General features: G+C 56.3%; 7 protein-coding genes across 7 annotated transcripts; 4 read left to right on the forward strand and 3 right to left on the reverse strand.

Moving 5' to 3' along the window:
- Positions 1–317: 317 nt before the first annotated feature.
- PUNSTDRAFT_127729 (uncharacterized protein) lies at positions 318–1,549 on the forward strand (the record flags this gene model as incomplete). Its single annotated transcript, XM_007386904.1, has 4 exons — positions 318–496; positions 556–970; positions 1,027–1,440; positions 1,500–1,549. 4 exons carry the CDS (start codon positions 318–320, stop codon positions 1,503–1,505), a joined length of 1,014 nt encoding a protein of 337 aa, XP_007386966.1. The 3' UTR covers positions 1,506–1,549.
- Positions 1,550–2,674: 1,125 nt separating this feature from the next.
- On the forward strand, positions 2,675–4,059 carry MnP7l (substrate-free manganese peroxidase; the record flags this gene model as incomplete). Its single annotated transcript, XM_007386905.1, has 4 exons — positions 2,675–2,846; positions 2,902–3,368; positions 3,428–3,842; positions 3,910–4,059. The coding sequence occupies 4 exons, from the start codon at positions 2,675–2,677 to the stop codon at positions 3,990–3,992; spliced, it is 1,137 nt and encodes a 378-aa protein (XP_007386967.1). The 3' UTR covers positions 3,993–4,059.
- A 237-nt stretch (positions 4,060–4,296) lies between these two features.
- On the reverse strand, positions 4,297–4,846 carry PUNSTDRAFT_137270 (uncharacterized protein; the record flags this gene model as incomplete). Its single annotated transcript, XM_007386906.1, has 2 exons — positions 4,297–4,701; positions 4,757–4,846. 2 exons carry the CDS (start codon positions 4,844–4,846, stop codon positions 4,297–4,299), a joined length of 495 nt encoding a protein of 164 aa, XP_007386968.1.
- A 915-nt stretch (positions 4,847–5,761) lies between these two features.
- On the reverse strand, positions 5,762–6,251 carry PUNSTDRAFT_137271 (uncharacterized protein; the record flags this gene model as incomplete). Its single annotated transcript, XM_007386907.1, has 5 exons — positions 5,762–5,809; positions 5,866–5,889; positions 5,949–6,001; positions 6,064–6,086; positions 6,145–6,251. 5 exons carry the CDS (start codon positions 6,249–6,251, stop codon positions 5,762–5,764), a joined length of 255 nt encoding a protein of 84 aa, XP_007386969.1.
- A 152-nt stretch (positions 6,252–6,403) lies between these two features.
- PUNSTDRAFT_137272 (uncharacterized protein) lies at positions 6,404–6,978 on the forward strand (the record flags this gene model as incomplete). The annotated part of the gene is made up of 4 exons (XM_007386908.1): positions 6,404–6,439; positions 6,496–6,550; positions 6,616–6,671; positions 6,739–6,978. 4 exons carry the CDS (start codon positions 6,404–6,406, stop codon positions 6,976–6,978), a joined length of 387 nt encoding a protein of 128 aa, XP_007386970.1.
- Positions 6,979–7,426: 448 nt separating this feature from the next.
- PUNSTDRAFT_54658 (NAD binding Rossmann fold oxidoreductase) lies at positions 7,427–9,194 on the forward strand. Its single transcript, XM_007386909.1, has 6 exons — positions 7,427–7,502; positions 7,561–7,855; positions 7,937–8,136; positions 8,222–8,521; positions 8,621–8,728; positions 8,802–9,194. Exons 1-6 carry the CDS (start codon positions 7,494–7,496, stop codon positions 9,075–9,077), a joined length of 1,188 nt encoding a protein of 395 aa, XP_007386971.1. The 5' UTR covers positions 7,427–7,493; the 3' UTR covers positions 9,078–9,194.
- A 745-nt stretch (positions 9,195–9,939) lies between these two features.
- PUNSTDRAFT_73830 (acid phosphatase) lies at positions 9,940–11,151 on the reverse strand (the record flags this gene model as incomplete). The annotated part of the gene is made up of 7 exons (XM_007386910.1): positions 9,940–10,186; positions 10,358–10,411; positions 10,475–10,511; positions 10,563–10,654; positions 10,711–10,738; positions 10,799–10,934; positions 10,993–11,151. 7 exons carry the CDS (start codon positions 11,149–11,151, stop codon positions 9,940–9,942), a joined length of 753 nt encoding a protein of 250 aa, XP_007386972.1.
- Positions 11,152–13,241: the final 2,090 nt, after the last annotated feature.

A 13,241-nucleotide genomic window follows, 5' to 3' on the forward strand; every position in this document is an offset into this window, starting at 1 on the left:
GACTCCGGAGTCGGACGCCGTACATAACGGGTCTCGGCGCTCGCACGACATAGAGCGAGTCTCTTTCTATCATCACAATGCCAAGTCATGAATAACCTGGGGCAGCATGCGAGGCTGTTTCGGAAGGGCTCGTCCAAGACAAGCGATACAAGCCAATGTTGTTTACGGCTTCCTTCGTCTCGGCATGCCACGAAACAATCCCTCTGCCTGTCGATTGACCTTGCTTCCAGCGCTAGCCAAGCTCAAATCTGTTCCGCCCTCTTCGGATGCTGCTCCATATATCAAGAGACTTACGAGAGCGCAACTCTCTTATCGACATGTCCTCCGAGATCCTGCTGCTGTTCGATCCCTCAGGGATGGGCCGGGTGGTGAGCGGAGGTCCAATCACAGCAGTGTCTGGGCAGACCATCAAAGGAATCGTCAATATGGACGCAGCCCTTGCTGAGGTTGAAGGGATCGATCATGTCAAGATCGCCCTCGCTGGGACGGTAGAGACGTGAGTCGATCATCCGTGTAATGGAAGAGTGATAGTCGTTGACACACATTCGTGCACAGGTCTATACGAGGAACGGACGACAGTGTTAGCCTTCTGCGCAAGGAGTTGGTTCTATGGCGCAACGGGATCTCGCCTCAATCTCCGCGAAGCACCCTCACCCGATTACCCTTCAGCTTCAGAATCCCGAAGACGTTGCCACCCTCTTTCGATACCGATCCCGACTATGAAACTATGAGAGATACTAGAGGAGCAGTCCGTTACGTGCTGGAAGTCAGTGGTGTCATGCCGCGAGAGGGGTGGTTGAAGTGCGTTCGGCGAGGATACGCAAACATCAAGCTGACGTCTCTCGTATCCCCCGAACCACTGGGAGTCACTGATTCTATACCCTTGGCCGCGGGTGCACGAGTGTCTCATCGCGTTCATGAATGCGTTCGTCCGCATTGGTGGGCAAGACCATGTCGAGCAGAGCTCGAGGTCAGCGTATTCAGTCCGAATACGACATGTTGTTGACCATGCATGCACCTTGCCAGCTGGCGCTGCCTTACAGGCTCACATATCCAACAGGTACGCTGGTGCCTCTGCAACTTCTTGTCGAGACTACCACTCGACCCATGAAGACAAGCCTCATTCCGAAGGCCATCTCGCGGTTACTGTTTCCCGCACCGCCTTCAGAAGCTATCTCTATAGACCTATGGATAGAACGCCAATCATTCCTGAATGCTAAGAACAGAACCCATACAGTCTCCGACCGCCTTGACCCTCTGCAACTTCCTCCTCTCGGACCAGAAACACCGCTAGAATTGCAGCGGTCCGAGAAGGCTTCTCAGCTTGTAGTCGAAGACCCAATTTGGACTCGATCGAAATCCAAATGGACCTGCGAGTGCACAGTTCGCCTCGAGACCTCGGCCATCTTTCCGTGCGTGCCCTCCTTTGAAACTCTCAATCTAAGCATCTCGGTGAGTTTCCGCGTCTCTTTGACCATGACAGTCAATAATGGCCGCACTTTTAGTACTTCCTTCGAGTTCGCGTCGTTCTCCCTGGCTGTAAGAAACCCATCGAACAAACGATACCGCTCACGCTTGTAGCCGCGACTTTCCCATCAGCACTACCGACCATGAAGGATCACGGAGGCTTGCACGACGATGATACTCCACCACCCGACTTCGAGACCGCGATTGCAGCATCTCCATCGTAGAGGCTCATGCTACTTGTAAGCTTTAGAAGTATGATGGAACGAGCTCAGAACGATGGAAAGATACGAGAGGACCAGGACGCGGCAACCCGCTTGTGTTGCCTTGAGACAATATGTAGCCTGGTTTCTTCCTTCGGACAGCGCAACCTGAGAAGCGCCTTGGGTGCAACCCCACGTTGCCCCACCGTGCGTGAGACTTGCTGGTTTTCTCGGCGCAGCTCATCTTCTGTCGTGCACCATCATCAGAACTTGCCAGAATGCGAACTAACCTCTCCTGTCAATGGGTCAATGGGTCAATGGGTCATCTGTGTTATGCGTTATCAACGATCATGTTTCCACAATTTCATGATATATCCCAGGCGATTTCGTGCACTTGGTAGTGGTCAAGGCGTCAATGGTCGTGCATCAAAACCGGTCGCTCTGGGCGCTCTGAACGACGTACGAACCTCCTTGTCCCAGGGAAGTGGATGATTTCTATGGACCTATCTGGACCTCGTCCAGCACTCCACTGCGTTGGCAGGCGTTGTTCCAGAGCGTTGGGTGAAGCAGATCCATGGCATGGGTTTGTCCCGGTCCCCTGGTCCCACAGCGGTTGTTCGTTCTACCCACTCCCATACTTTGGTTTCCGTCGGTGCGACAACGTTTACCTGTGCAGTCCACGATCGCGCCTGGCTTCTCAACCCGACGCATGCTCGACGGTCCCGGAATAGTCAGTATCCTTGCCGGTATGCGCTCGGGCATTCCTGCGCGCTCCCTCGTATGTGCCGATCAGAGCTATCGTCCACTCACCTCGTTCACACTCCTGTGAGTCCTCAAATGGCGGGCTCTCCATTGGCTCGATGTGCTTGAACAAGGATGATTGGCCTCCGGACCATGTTGCAAGCACGACTCCTGCTGGGTATATAAGCTGGGACGTTTTTGCAAGCTGAACCTCAGGACATCGAGTCTCTTCAGCTCTACGCCCTACTCCGGTCATACGCATAGCAATGGCTTTCGCGTCCCTCCTCGCCTTTGTCGCTCTCGCCGCCGTTGCGCGCTCTGCACCGACCGCCGTCTGCCCCGACGGCACCCGGGTCAGCAACGCGGCCTGCTGCGCGTTCATCCCCCTCGCCAAGGATCTCCAGGAGACCATCTTCCAAAACGAATGCGGTGAAGATGGTAAGCGCGTTCCTGCTCTTAACTCTTAACAAGGAACTGACCTCGTCCTTACTAGCCCACGAGGTCATCCGTCTGACCTTCCACGACGCCATTGCCATCTCCCAGAGCCTCGGTCCCAAGGCTGGCGGAGGCGCCGACGGATCCATGCTCCTCTTCCCCACCGTCGAGCCCAACTTCGCCGCCAACAACGGTATCGACGACAGCGTCAACAACCTCATCCCGTTCCTCGCTCGTCACCCGACGATCAGTGCCGGTGATCTCGTCCAGTTCGCTGGCACCGTTGCGTTGAGCAACTGCCCCGGCGCGCCCCAACTGGAGTTCTTGGCTGGCCGCCCCAACAAGACGATCGCGGCCGTCGACGGCCTGATCCCGGAGCCGCAAGATAGCGTGTCGAAGATCCTGGCGCGGTTCGAGGATGCGGGCAACTTCTCGCCCTTCGAGGTCGTCTCTCTCCTCGCTTCTCACTCGGTCGCGCGTGCGGACAAGGTTGACTTGACCATCGACGCCGCTCCGTTCGACTCGGTGAGCATCCTTTCAGCTTAACCTGCTGAGACAACGAAGCTGACTATCTGCACCCTTAGACGCCGTTCACCTTCGATACCCAGGTGTTCCTCGAGGTGCTCCTCAAGGGTACCGGGTTCCCCGGCACGGGCAACAACACCGGCGAGGTCACCTCTCCTCTCCCCGTCGGCAGCGGCAACGACACCGGCGAGCTCCGCCTGCAATCCGACTTTGCGCTCGCCCGGGACTCGCGCACGGCGTGCTTCTGGCAAGGATTCGTTAACCAGCAGGAGTTCATGGCGGCGAGCTTCAAGGCGGCGATGGCCAAGCTCGCGGTGCTCGGGCACAACCGGAACTCGCTCATCGACTGCTCGGATGTCGTCCCCGCGCCGAGCACCGCCGCGGTAAAGCCGGCGTCGTTCCCGGCGACGAAGGGCCCGGCCGACCTCGAGATCGCCTGCACCGCGCGCGCGTTCCCGACTCTCACCAGCGACCGTGAGTGTGCTCGCGTGTTCCGCCCGCGGGAAATTTTCTTGCTCACGCCGCTGTGTCTTCTCTTCAGGCGGGGCTACTGAGACCCTCATCCCTCACTGCCCCGACGGCGGCCAGGACTGCCCTGCCGTCCAGTTCGACGGCCCGGCTTAACTTATACGATTTCCTTATCTTTGTACATGCTGGGTTTTGGGTTGCTGCAATATCAGTTATGTGTACCTCTCGTTTCCTCCTGAAGGACTCTGCAATGCAGGGCGGCAGCAGCGTCGGTAGTCGACTCGGCACCTGCCACCAATCATCGTCACGGGGAATTCTTAGGTAAATGGTGCAGGTCAGACAACGTGTTGCATGTACGAACAGCTCAGACCAAGTACACGCTAGCATAGCAAGGTGTTCCGGCATCATTCATCGCATCGTACGACGCAACCATGCTCTCACCAAACTGCCAATGATCGATTCAGCGCAAACTTTCTCCGTACTCTACAACAATAGACAGACGCCCACCGATCGTCGCCGCCTCAGCACGAGATTCCCGAACGATCGCTTGCCCGGTGCCGCCAAAGTCGGAAGCACCCGTCGCCGACGTCGAACGCGCAAGTCGGCGCAGTTCTGGTCGTTGAAGATGATACAGCGAGCACCGCACCCCGCCGGACTGGGCGAAGTCGACGGAGGCGGGATGCTGGCGGATGCACTGCTGGGGTCCGTTCCCGTTCATGGGCGGGCTGCCGCCGGTGTAGGAGCCCGAGTTCTCGACGGTTCCGGAGCAGTCGGCGATGAAGAACGGCTGCCAGCTGACGGCGAAGACGCCTTGCGAAGCGGCGGCGAGGGCGAGGCGTTCGAACATCATGATGTTATCGAAGAACTGGAGGTGTCGTCGCTGGTCAGACGATTGTCCTCAGAGTAGCTGGTGGACGTACGTTTACTCGCAAAGGCTTGTAGAGGTGAATGAGGTTGCTGGACTGCCTTTCGGTGTTGAAGAGACGCGCATTTTTTATACCAAAAAGCATACAGGCTGCTGCGACAGAACGACATGGACGAGTAAACGGAGGAATTGTGGAGGATGCTGAAACATACCCTGCACTACTACCTTGGCCCCAAGTCGGGAGTTGGTTGGCTATTACAGCCATGCAGGCATATAGCCAAATCATCCGGGTAGACGTCATAGCAAGAAGCTGCGAAGTTGTCCAGGACGAACGGAGCGATATGAACGCATGGGGTAAGGGCGTCGGGATCGGCGAAGGAATGCTCACATCGTATAAGGCGAGGATTCGGTAGCTGGTACCATCAGGTGGAGGCCGTTGGGTATGCTAGTGAATGAGCCGACAATGCAAGAAGGCAGCATCCGTTCGACGCAGTGCTACTGGTGTATGCTGTCGCGCATTCGAAGGGTCCGCAGAATAGTAGTCGTCAATACGGCATCTCCTTACGGAGTTTGCGGTGGCGAGCGTTCAGACAGAACGCGCGAAGAAAGCACAAAAGACACCCGGCCGCTGGCACCGGCGACGGCATTCTCGCTGATCGCCTAGCGAAGCCGCAGCACTGTGACTCGCGCTTCCATCGCGTCTCCCGCGAGAGCCCGGAGATTTTGTTGGATTGGGATACAACTGGGGGTTTGTTTCAGCATGCACCACATTTTGGGCCGTTTATCCTGTAGGCTGCATAGCCGTTCCTCTGAATTCACAGGAAAGCGAGCGAGTCGACTTTGGATAACCGAGAGCATCGCCGAATGACGCTGAGCGTCGTCTGTTGCGGACCGGCGCAACTCTGCTTAAGCAGATGTTCAAACGAACAAAAATGTGATTGCGATGTGCGACTGGAAGCTACAAGCGACGATGGATGCTATGATCTGAACGTGCACATGAGACCGGAAACGGGGCGACGGGCGAGCAAACCGACATACTACCGACGTAGGCAACGTTTGTTTATTTAGTCTTCTCGGCCTGTTCCTTGTGCTCCTGCTCGAGCTTCTCCTGCGAAGGCCGTCAATAACACGAGAAGCGGGTCGTGGACGGTAGGTGCGACTCACGAGCTCAGCCTTCTTCTCGGCGATCTGGAGCACAGTACGGTGAGCAAGAGGTATAGGCAAACGGAGACTCGGGGGCGACGCACCTGCTTGCGCAGCTTCTCGAGCTGCTCCTGCTCGTGACGGCGAGCGTATTCGGCTACGATGTAGATTGCTTAGCATCCGCGCATATACCACAGGAGAATTCGTCTCTGTGCTCACTCTCGTGGGCCTGCTCCTTCTTGCTGTATCACCAAAGGAGGCGTCAGATCGGAGTATACCCACGCACGAGCGATTACGCACTTGAACGAGTTGTCAACGCCGGTGGAGTACGCGCGGGGAATGGCAGCGGCGGCGGCGGCCATGCGGCGGGGCGCGACGGCGCGAGCGATAGCAATTCTTGAGATCATGATGGAGGTAAAAAGACGGTGACTCTGGGGAAAACGCGAGGTCTGTGTTTATGGCGGGGCAGGCGTTCGGGTGGCGGCGGGTGGACCGTGACGAGGCGAGTCTCGGCTTCCCACGGTGCCTTTCAGCAACACAACCTCTCTCGTCGTCGACCATGTCCTCCGCCGTCCTCAGGCAGGCCGCCCGCTCCGTGCGTCTCACAGTATTCTTGGAGCGCGAAGGGAAGATGCTGATGTGCAGGAACAGGTCCAGGCGCTCCGTTCATCGAGGACGCTCGCGTCCTCCGCCGTCGCTCGGAAGGGTGCGCCGTCTCCTCCCGCTTGCTTTTTGCCTCATGAACTGAAGACGCAACCTCGTTCGCTGCAGACTTCGTCCAGGACCTCTACATCAAGGAGCTCAAGGCCTACAAGGCACCTCCCGTCGTGCGCCCTCCCCCTTACCCTCTCCCTGCAAAATCTCATTGTGATCTGACCACCGTTGTGGTGATAGGCAAAAGACGCTCACGTCGGCGTCGTGAAGTCCTTCGCGCAGCCCCCCGCCCCGCAAGCACCGGCGATCCCATCTGACCTCGCGAGCGAGCTCTCCGCGTACGACGCCGCCGAACCCACCAAGGCCGACGCGAAGCCCGTCGCGGCCACGAGCTCAACGGACGGGGCCGGCGCCGGTGCTGAAGCGTTCCTCGCGTTCTTGGAGGCGGACCCTGTCAAGCACGATCACGCGCACCACTAGATCTCTCGGGCTATTTGTCGGTCTGTAGACATGGGCTCGCGCGGGCCACCGGTGTAGGGGAGGCCGCAGGATGCCGACGCTGTCAGCTGCAATAGATCATCTTCGTTTGCAACGCATATATGCGACGTTCCGTGCGTGAAGAAAGTGCTCCGACCCTTCATGCTGAGTATATGCGCCTATGATGAGTCCCTTGAGGCCGGATGTGACCGCGCCCCAACACCGACTTGGGGCTTCGGAGGGCGCGGCTTCTCGGCGACGCCCGACGCTCCTCCCGCTACCGCAACAACATAGAACGCAGCTCCTCGCAAAATGGTTATGCTCCCGCGGAGTTGAGATACGCCTCGGTTCGAGCTACGCAACTGTGTGACGTCAGACTGACCCAGATGCCTGGAATACATATACACCTTCGCCATGGACGTCGCACACGACGACACGACCGCCCTCTCATCGCATCTCTTTTACCGATTCTTTATTCACGACATCTACGACGAATACCGATATCTAATTAGCCCAACATGGCAATGGTGCGTGCCCTTGCCCTCTCGACCTCCACCCAGTCCAACTCACGTTACGATGTTTCAGGCACTCCAAATCGCGACCTTCGCCCACCAATGGTGGTATGCGTCGTCCAAGCCCGCGCAGACCTCGCAGAACCCGCTCCGGATGGGCATCCTCTCCACCGCGATGATCAACTCGGCCGCGGTCATCCGCCCCGCCCAAACGCACGGCGACGTGCTCATCACCGCCGTCGCCTCGCGCGACCTCGCCCAGGCGAAGCAGTACGCGAAGAAGTACGGGATCCCGAGCGCGTACGGGAGCTACGGCGAGCTGCTTCAGCAGCCGGATATCGACTTCGTGTACATCAGTCTACCGAACGGTGAGCAGCACGCCGACAAAAAAAACTCGCGTTTGCCACGCCGGCGCCGTGGGACTCACGAAACACTCTTACGTCCGGAAGGTCTGCATGCGGAATGGGCGATGAAGGCGCTCGAGGCCGGCAAGCATGTGCTCCTGGAGAAGCCGTTCGCCGACAACGAGATCGAGGCGGAGCGCGTCGTCGCCCTCGCCGAACGGACAGGCCTCGTCCTCATGGAAGCCTTCCACTGGCAATGCCACCCCGCCGCGCACGCGTTCAGGGACATCGTCAACCGGCCAAAGGTGTGCTCCTGTTCCAACCCCCCCCCCAAACCGAATCCTCCATGGCGAACCAAATAGCCCGCTTACCCGCCATCTCCATACGCAGCACGGCAGGATCCTCCGCACGTACGCGCGCATGACCTCTCCCGTGGGCTCCATCCCGGAGAGCGACATCCGTTGGCGATTCGATCTCGGCGGCGGCTCGCTCATGGACATGACCTACGTCGTCTCCGCGACGCGCTTCATCCTCGACGCCGGCGCCGCGTCCTCCGTCGCCGCCGCGAAGGCGCGCCCGTTCCCCAAGGACCCGCGCGTGGACGAGGCGATCGAGGCGACGCTGGTGTTCCGGCACGGCTCGGCCGAGGGCAAGGAAGGCGAATACGACGTCACGTCCGAGATTTATTCGGTGCGTATGTGCGCCACCCCCCCGTCGACGCGTTTCTCTCCCCGTGGGTGCGTTTCGGTCGGTCGCTGAACAAAGGGACGTCTCTCTCTGTGTGTGCAGGATATGAAGCGGGCCAACGTCGGCTTCGTCATCCCGCGTGTCTGGGAGCTGCCCTCGATCGAGGTGGAGACCGCGAACGCCAAGATCTACTTTTACAACTTCATGATGGCGAGCCCGTCTTCCCTCCTTCTTGTATCTTGCACGATCTAACGGAAACTCTCTACGTCTGAACACTCAACAGCCGCATCTCTACCACTACATCGCCGTCACCGACAAAGAAACGGGCGAGACGACGTATCACAAGGCGTACAAACGCTCCTCGTCTACGGGCGAGCACGGCGACGCGTCCTGGTCGACCTACCGCTGGCAGCTCGAGTTGTTCGTTGACCGGCTCCGCGGACGCGAGCCGGCGCACTGGGTGACGAACAAGAGCAGTGTCGACCAGATGAAGACGATCGACATGGTGTACGAGAAGGCGGGCTTGCCGTTGAGGCCGACGACGAGCTATGGCGCATGAGCATTGAAGCGTGGAGCATGATTGTTTTGATTCTGATCATCTTTGCTAATGCTAATCGTATAAGATCGAGCATCGACGAATGTATAGTAACCATATCCCTATCGATGGAATAGTCTGACGGGATTGGAGCGTGAATGAGACTACGGCGCGCGGGGCGGTATGTTCACGTCTGATGACTGGGTCTTGGTGAGGGGTCTATATCAACTAGTTCGTTACCGGCACGTTCAGTGGGCCCACAGGTCTGTCATCATAGGGACTCGCGGCCTGTCCGAGTAGTTCGCTGAACGTCTTATGAATATTTCTGTACAGTCTTTCCGGTGCAGAGAATGAGAATACCTGTTCCAAAGGCTTCCGCATAGATCACGTCACCTGTATACGTAGTACATGAATTAACCATATCATGTATTGGTGATATATGCAATTTACCATAGGTGTTTCATGCCATCTTTGAACCACGGGTAGTCGGGGGGGGGGGGGATATCGAGCGCGTTGCCTACCCGTGGAACCCCACGTTTGGGACCAGGAGGAACAGGTAATCCGCTTGGATGGGACGTGCGATCGCGTCGACGGGTATACCAGCACGACAACAAAATTGCCAGCGTGATTAGGCTAATGCACCTTTACTCGCAGACGAGTAGTTTCAGGGCAAGACTTTCTCGCGAACTATTAGCAGCTCGGAAACGCAGCATGAACCTGCTTCCATGAAGCCGATATCGAGCGCACGGGTCGAGCCACTTGTTCAATGTAGATTGTAAGAGGCATCGGAGATCATTGCAAGATTTGAAATCTCCGCATTCGACGTTGAACGCCGGTACATCAGGCTTCACCACAAGCTACCCACGCCCTAATGATTACCTACGAATCAAGGTAGACAGCTCAGGAGGCCATCAAGCTTGTCAAGAACAAACCGCTGTGTGGTGGCATCCACATCACCCTTCGTCGTTGCGTTCATCACACTCACACTGGCAAAGCATCCGCCGCTCGCGGCCACAACCGTCGTCTCGTCAGGCAAGTGATCGCTCCCGCAGTGCTCGACGTCCGTCTGGCTCTCATTGACGAAAATTCGGGAAAAGACGAACTTGAAGTCGGACACCTGTGAGCAGTTGGCGCTCGTTGCGGGATAATTGACGTTCAAAGATATGTTCCGTGGAAGGAGAGGTTTCGGTGTCGAGAGTAGCGTTTTAGTGAATATCGCGCCGAGAGTGGCATATGTCGTCGCGGACTCGACGAGGTTTTCCGGAGCATCTGCGTAGGAGACTTGGGATGTTGAGGCGCCAGACGCCGAGAACGCGACGCTGGGGACGCCCTCTTTGGCGGCCTCTGTCGAGGCTCCGCTGTTTCATTCATCAGCAGCATTCACCAGCCACAAGACTCGGCGGAACGCCCGCAGGACTTACACAGTCCCGGCGATTAAGACGGTAGAACCCAAATTATCTATGAATGGTGAGCTTCCGAGTTCGCAGGATAGGTGATAGGTGCGCTCACTGCCGACATTTGGCCCTGAAACCACGAAATCGGGCTCCGAGTCGAAAAACTCGGGAGCGAGCGTTTGTATACCAAAGCGAACTGCGTCCGCCCTGCATTCATATGCTTTCTGAGACTCTGAATGTCGAGACGCGAATGATACACTCACGGGAAAGCGTTTACATAGTTCAAATGTGCTGAAAGGGGGGTAGGTCAGCGCTGCTGTAACACAGGTCATAGTCTGATGTTGAACTCACGATTCGAAGCGTTGAAACCAGTGGGCGGAGAGCCGGATGGGCAGGTATCATATTCGCATCCATTGGCAACTACGGTCGCCGTCGCGCTGGACGATCCCGTGCCCGACTTATCCAGCGCAGGGGCAGACAGGATCACCTTTCCACCCACTGTATGAGCGCATCGTACGCCCTCAGAATGGCAAGTATGGACGTACGTCGAAGCCAGCTTTCGTCAGGGCGTCAAACTGCTCGCGAATCGTCAAAGCGGCCCATCCGTCGTCATTGGACAACACAAGTTTACGGGAAACCGCGTCAGGAGCCGTTCGAACGACCGCTACGATGGAGCACAGTATCAGCAGCCACAAGTATGTCATAGAGATAGCAGAGGCTTGCAGGTGTGTGTGTCAGAATTGACCGGAGTCTTATGAAATGGTCATACGACGACGAGAGTCGCGCCATCCTTGTTGCAACCTGATGGAGACAGCCTGATGGAGACCGTCTAACACACCATCTGCATACGCACTGCTCTTCGTTGGTGGGACATGTGCAGCTATACGCACGCGGGCGAACTTGAACGAAGCAGGATGATGCTGATCACAACTCAACTTCTTTCCGGAGATAGCAAGGGGGAAGCTGTGATGTAAGTCAGCTGCACCTCCTGGATAATCACGAGCACTCACCGAGAATGCAGACATGAAATCAATGGAAGAAAGAGGCATACATTTGATGATAATCCAGCGATAGAATCTTGTCCGTGTACGTGCGACGGTCAGTATCGGCCTAGCGTCATCGGGCACGGAGGCCGCACCATAGAAATGTGTTCGACCTATCCGAGAAGAGAAGTCGGTATATCGCATATCTATCTCTGATTAGGCAATGATCACTCACATCCCAGACACTGTCGTTCATCAGCTTGTTCGGAGTCCTAGTTTCGTGTCGAGTGCCCCTTCGACAGCCGCCATCAACACATGCAGTGCTAATATCAAGGTATGCGCGCTGGTCATCAGGAGTTGTGTATTCAGTTTGCGCTCAGCTACCAATGGTCTCAATCAAGCCTCAACGGACGCAACTGCGGTGCAAACACCGAGCGAATCGAAGACGAATGTGTCTTCGATGACAGTGCGATGGTCGTGATGTTTTGGAGGAACTGGCTGTCCGCGATACTGATGGCGCACGTACCCGATAGGAATGTCGTGAGCATGAACTTGTGGAGCAGGTGGCAGGGACGGTCTGCCTACAGCCTGGGATTGGAGCCGGTTTGTATCGATGTGCTCTGAACCGCGGATTCAATGCAGTGATGATAGTAGAGGTAGGCAGCCGGGCTGAGCCCATTCACACGATAGGGAAGGCGATGTTGTATGATGAGCGGAAAGAAGGATCCCAGGGTAAGATTTTAGAAGGACGTCGTCACAGACATCCGGCCAACACGCAACTCGTCGCCACGTCCATTTCCGATGGGAGAAGTCCAAGGCGGAACAGAGGAGAGATGGGCGTGGTGGAATGCCGAACACAGAAGCCACAATAGCAGGGTGTGGATGTAACAGGAAACGTTGAGCTTCACTGGCAGATGAGGCCATCTATTGCGGTCGAAGGCGTGGTGATATTGATAGTCAACTGAGGAAGAAAGCTCTTCAAGACAAAACTTGATTCAACCATCTTGAGCCTGTCGGTGGTCTCGACGTGCATCGTGGTTCACGAAAAGGTAGACGACGACGACGACGACGACTTCAAGTGGGGATGGGCAACGCCTACGAAGTAGGCGTAACCAATCCCACGGTTACACTGCCACGCATTTACTCGATGTGCGCGTTGTTGTGTGTCCAACCTCATTCCTCGACCTTTCTCCCAAGTCATAAATTCTGCGAAGCTTTCAAAACTAGATAAACTGACATATCTTACTATCTAATCAAATTTAAACACCCTTGGTTGCTGCAAACTACGCGCTCCCTCTTACAGAGCACCGCCAAGTGGCTGTGCGGAGTTTAGTGGCTGACTCTCGACGCTCAAACTCCCGCAAAAAGAGTTCTTCTTGCACCAAGTGCCGTACCTTCCACAAAGGTTCTAAAATTGCAAAACAATTCTATAATATTCTTTTGGGTGCCAATAGACAATATGTTGAGGATAGATTTTCATGTTTGGCCCTTTTAAGCGGTGCTGATATCAGTTTACACTACTCAGAGGACAAGGAAAGAAATTCTTTTTTGAACATTCTCTCGAGAATCAAATTTCATTGGTAGTCTCTCTACAGTCCTAAATGTCAGCTGGCACGGTTGACTGCAGAAACTGGTCGGACATGACACTGTGTCCGGTACCTTCATTATCGTGGCAGTGCTATGTGTGGGAAGTTACGTCGGAGTCGAATTTTTGGCTGGGCGTTGCCCATCCCCAAAGTCCGACTTGCGATCGCAAAGTGCGCCTATCAATGAGATCATGTGATACAAATGGGCACCCCCAGTGCTCCTCG

The sequence above is a fragment of the Punctularia strigosozonata genome (genome assembly GCF_000264995.1).
Source record: "Punctularia strigosozonata HHB-11173 SS5 unplaced genomic scaffold PUNSTscaffold_12, whole genome shotgun sequence".
Classification (NCBI taxonomy): domain Eukaryota; kingdom Fungi; phylum Basidiomycota; class Agaricomycetes; order Corticiales; family Punctulariaceae; genus Punctularia; species Punctularia strigosozonata.